The 5,228-nt window shown below is 39.6% G+C and overlaps 1 protein-coding gene across 1 annotated transcript; it reads right to left on the reverse strand.

The window, feature by feature from the left end:
- Positions 1 to 1,032: 1,032 nt before the first annotated feature.
- On the reverse strand, positions 1,033 to 1,973 carry LOC107133705 (olfactory receptor 7C1-like). The gene is given in 2 exon segments (XM_015475939.2): positions 1,033 to 1,596; positions 1,599 to 1,973. Coding segments are annotated over 2 exon segments (939 nt in total).
- Positions 1,974 to 5,228: the final 3,255 nt, after the last annotated feature.

Here is a 5,228-nt window from a genome sequence, read left to right on the forward strand (position 1 = left end):
TGGGAGAAAAGGAAAAGCAAATCCCTTGCAGCTTCTTTTATAAGAGCATCATGAGGGCAACACCCTCATACTCTAATCACTTCCCAATGGTACCCTTTCTAATCCCATCACATTGGTGATAAGGTTTCATCATATTAATTTGTAGGAGGAAAAATCTTCAGATCATAGCAGACTATTTCATTTAATAACTACAATCAAGAGAGTAATTATCTCTCAAATGGAAGTTTTCAGGACTAAAATTCCTGTGGTCACTACAGGGTGGTGATCACAAGTTTTTGATTTAATTTGTAGTCTGTGCTCCACACAGCACTTTCATACAGATTTGTGCATACTTTTTTTTTTCTTTTGCAGTACTGGGTATTGAACCTGGGCATGTTATACCACTAAGCTACATCCCCATCCCTTTTTCATTTTTTTATTGAGACAGGGTCTCACTAAGTTTTCCAGGCAGACCTCAAGCTTGTAACCCTCCTGCCTTAGCCTCCTGGGTAGATGGGATTACAGATATGCACTATCATGCCCAAAGTAGTACTCTCTTTTTGTCTACCCAGATATTATATGCCTGAACATGGATTTTAGCTTTATGAGGGCAAGGATTTTTTTCACTGCTATATTCTTAGCACCTAGAACACCCTGGTACCCTATAGATATCCAATAAATAATGCCAAATGAATAAATTTAACAAGAACTAACAATGATTGTTGGTAAAAATGAACTATTTAATGTTTTATCCAAGAGTCTCTGAGTTGATACTTGAATGGTTGATTAGACCTTTAGGAATGCAAACATCAAGTTGAGATGTAGTGATGTAAAATGTAAAAGGAGGAGAGGTGGGGAATACAACTGAGGGTAACAGAGTGATCACCATAAAAGTTTCAGACAAAGTACTCACAGGGATATTTTGATTAAAGACAGAGAAACAGAGTGGGTGAGGGGTAAAAGCCTATATAATTTAAATTCAGAATTTCTTGATTGCAGAATTTATTTTGCTGGTACCTTTGCCAGCTCAAGAGCCCAGGACCAGTATTCTTGTCACTGAATATAAAATGTTCTGCCAAGAAGTTTCTTCAGGGCCCTCTTAATGTCTGTGTTCCTCAAGCTATAGATGAAGGGGTTCAGCATGGGGGTGACCACAGTATACATCACGGAGGCCATCATGCCCTTCCAGGAAGATGATGATGCTTCCAAACTGAGGTATACACCAAGACCTATCACATAGAATAAAGAAACCACAGATAGATGAGACCCACAGGTAGAAAAAGCTTTATATTTTCCATATGTTGATGGAATTCTCAGGATGGAAGAGACAATCTGGGTATAAAAGAAAAGGATCCCTAAAAAGGGAACAAATCCAAGAAGGCCAGTCACCATGTAGAGTATTATATGATTGATCAGTGTGTCTGAACAAGCTAGCATGAGGGCCTGAGAAAGTTCACAGTAAAAATGTCGAATTTCCCAATTTGTACAGAAGGATAGATGCAACATCAATAGACTCTGGATCAGAGAATATGACAAGCTGATTAACCAGGATGTAAGAACCGTGAGGCCACACAGATGGGAGTTCATGATGACTGGATAGTGTAGGGGATGACAGATAGGGCTACAAACCGGTCATAAGCCATCACAGTGAGAAGGAAGGTATCCATGCCTCCAAAAACCATAAAAAAATACATCTGGGTGATGTAACCTGCATAGGTGATGGATCTGCTCTGTGTCTGAATGTTCATCAGCATCTTTGGGATGCTTGTAGAGATGAAACCAATGTCAGCAAAGGACAGATTGAAGAGAAAGAAGTACATGGGTGTATGAAGATGGGAAACTGAGACAATGGCTATGATGAGGAACAAGTTCCCAAGGAAGGTGACTATAAACATGGATAGGAACAATCCAAATAACATCAGTTGATGCTCTGAGTCTTGGAAAAATCCCAGCAGTATAAATTCTAAAGCATTTGTTTGATTTCCTTGTCCCATATTGTTGACACATCAGCTAGACAATTAAAGAGAAAGAACATGAAATAAACACCAGATAGACTATCTCGGCTTCTTTATATCTTGAGGTAAAAAATTGGGCATGAAATCGTTAATATTATAGAATCTAGAAAACCTACATTCTGTCATTCATTATAGGAAACATTTCATGATATTGACAAATCCATGTCTATTGGCCTATGGGAGACTCACCCATTCCCTTTGTCTCTGCCTTAGAATTAACTACAAAATGTTAGAAGGAATTTTAGATCTTAGAGATAAAACAATCCACACCTGCTCCAATACACATGGGGCCCAGAGACCTAAAGAAAGGTCTCAGTTATCTTCCTTGTGTGTGGCAGGACTGGGACTCAGAGGAGGGTCAGATGACTCTGAGCAATAAGAAAATTTGAGAGGAGGGGAAATATCTGAAAAAAATACTTCAGGATGAGCAGGATGAGTAGGATTTCAGTTTCCAAAGGAAAGGAAGAAATAACAAAAGAGGAGGTCAGAAGGAAGGAAGGGAGAGAGGGAGAGAGGAAGGGAAGGAGGGAGCAAAAGAAAATATTTTCAAGAAATAATAAACCATGTTAACAAATGACTAGCAGGTAGTGTACCTGTGACCCTCAACATTCTACAGAAACAAGTGCTTTCTGCACATTTGCTACATGCTATTATACAGGTGCTCTTAACCTATAATAAATCAACTGATTGGTCAAACAGTTAAGGAAAACATAATTATCAAGGTTTAAACCATTGCAATGCCATAAGACATGGAAAAGGTTACAAAGAAATGTGGGGATTTCAGTTTGGCCCTGGTTTTGATTTTTTATTTTGGTTTGGTTTTCATTTTGGTTTTGTGAGTTTGGGGGTGAGTAGTTGTTGTTATTGTTTGGGGTTTTTTACTGTTCTTGTTTTGTTTTGCTTGCTTGTATTAAGGATCAAACACAGGGACTCTCACATGCTAACATTGAGCTACAACCCCAGCCCTCTTTATTTTTTATGTTGATACAAGTTCTCAATAAGTTGCCCAGGCTGCCAATATTTCTAAAATGAAAAACTGGTTATTTTATTTCCCTGCCTGAAATTTTTAGATGTCTTTCTGATGCTGTTCAGGATGATACAAGAAAATATCACATCTCCATGGTTAACAAACAGCAGAAATTTATTTCTCTCTGTTCTGATGACTGGAAAGTCCACTATCAAAGCAGTGAGGAACCCAGTATCTTATGGGAGTCGATTTTCTTTGTTCATAGATGGCACTATCTTGATGTGTCCTCACATGGTGGGAGAGGGTGAAAAAGCTCCTTTGAGCCTATTCTATAAGGACACTGATCCCATTCATGAAGCTTCACAATCAAGATTTAATTACCTGCCAAGAGGTCCCATCTCTTAATACCATGGCCTTGAGGGTTAGGATTTCAACATGTAAATTTTTTTCAGGCCAGTCATTCTGAAAAAATCTGGAATTCTTGATCTATCATGGGTCCACTCTGATCCTACAGCCTCATTTCTCAGCACTTCTCAACTGTTACTCTGAATTCTGAACATACTGAAAACCTTCCTTGTATCAAAATGGGACAGAGCCTCTTATATAAGCATGATTTTCAAGCACTCTTCCCTATAATTTCTTCCTGTATTTCTATATTTGACACAGCTCTCCCCTGTTTAGGCTATTTCCAACCCCATCCATTCTCAATTCCAACTGATTTCTTGGCATACAGGATAACTCATATTGTTTGGGGCTAAATTAATGAATGGATGAGCCCACAATTTATTCCATTGCTGTGACTCATCTAGTATACCCTGGGTGTCTGTTACTCCAAAATCTTCAGCAACCCTTGCCCCCAAGGGAGTTAATATACAGAGATGTGATAAAAGGAATCAAAAGTTTTTGAAAGAGGAAAGGAAGAGAGAAGAGGGAATATGCTTTTACTCATTAAATAACCAGGCCCTCCTCTCAAGCCTAGGCAGGATATATCCCCAAGTTAGCACATCCCAGGATGCAACAGTGTAGCCAGCCCATCTTCTCTTGCCCTTCTACTTACTCTCTCACCAGGAATCCTTTCCCATGGAAACATCAGCAACTTCCTCTTCACAAGCTTTGTCTGAGTCAATTACATACATGTCCCTGGGTTTCTGTCCTCTTTTACAATGAAAACAAAAGGAAGAATAAATAGAGGAATCACACATTTACATGAAATTCTCAAAGAACTGTTATAACAGTAGTTCTGGTGGGATTATAAATAAGGAGAATCATCATTTCCATTCCTGTCTTGGAAGTTCCTCAGTGTTTATATTTGTCCTTCCACTTGCATGTAGAACAGCTGAATACTTTCCATCTCTGAGTGAGGTAGTCCTCTCTCTGTGTTCTCTCCTCAAACACCACTTTCCCAAAGAGAACAATAGAAAGCAAATGGATGAGAACATTCCCTCCACTGTGTCTGGTTGCAGGAGCCTCAGAACATAAAAGAGCCATGCTGGGAAAATGCCCTGCTCTCCTTCCCAGTGCTATGCCAAGCATCCCCCCATCCATTCAGGTGCCTATGAGAACAGTGGGATATCAGTCTTCCACAAGTAATTAATGAGCACCAGAGAGGAGAGTACTCCAAAGTATTCTTATGATCTCTGCTGATTTGGGGAATGGTTAATGAAAGGATTGGCCTCTGAAGCTGGAATCTCTTCTCAGCTCCATATTAGGTCCTCTGAGAAAAAGATATATAGTCTACACAAACATTCAGGTTTTAGTAGGGAAGTGCTTTTATGAAAGCACTTCTCCCTTAAACGTTTCTGCTGAGAACCATGGATACAGGTGAAGTGGGGAAGAAGGCCAGGTCTGTCGGGAGAAACAGGGGTGTTACTAAGCACGTGACAGTGACAGCAGAATTCAGAAAGGCTTGTTCTAGGCTATGGAAGAATGAAGACTTTGGAGTTCTTGGGTCAGACAACAAAAAATGACTAGAAAAGACCAAGACTTTACTACAAAGCATCCATTTGTAAAACCCAGACTGGTAACTCTAACACTGGACTGTGTTATCCACAGCAATTCTGTGTTGTCAGGGTGCCCTGATGACCAACACAGAGTAACCCTCCCCATAACCTCCTTAGCTATCCACCCAAATACTATACAATCAAAGTAAAACTTCACTATACAAAGGCAACTTTAAGCAACTAATCTAGTCATTCTACTTTCCAAGCAAATATTCTTGAGAGCTCCCTCTCCATGAATAACATCTCTTTTCCCTCATCACTTACTGG

Source organism: Marmota marmota, unplaced genomic scaffold, assembly GCF_001458135.2.
Source record: "Marmota marmota marmota unplaced genomic scaffold, marMar, whole genome shotgun sequence".
Classification (NCBI taxonomy): Eukaryota; Metazoa; Chordata; class Mammalia; order Rodentia; family Sciuridae; genus Marmota; species Marmota marmota.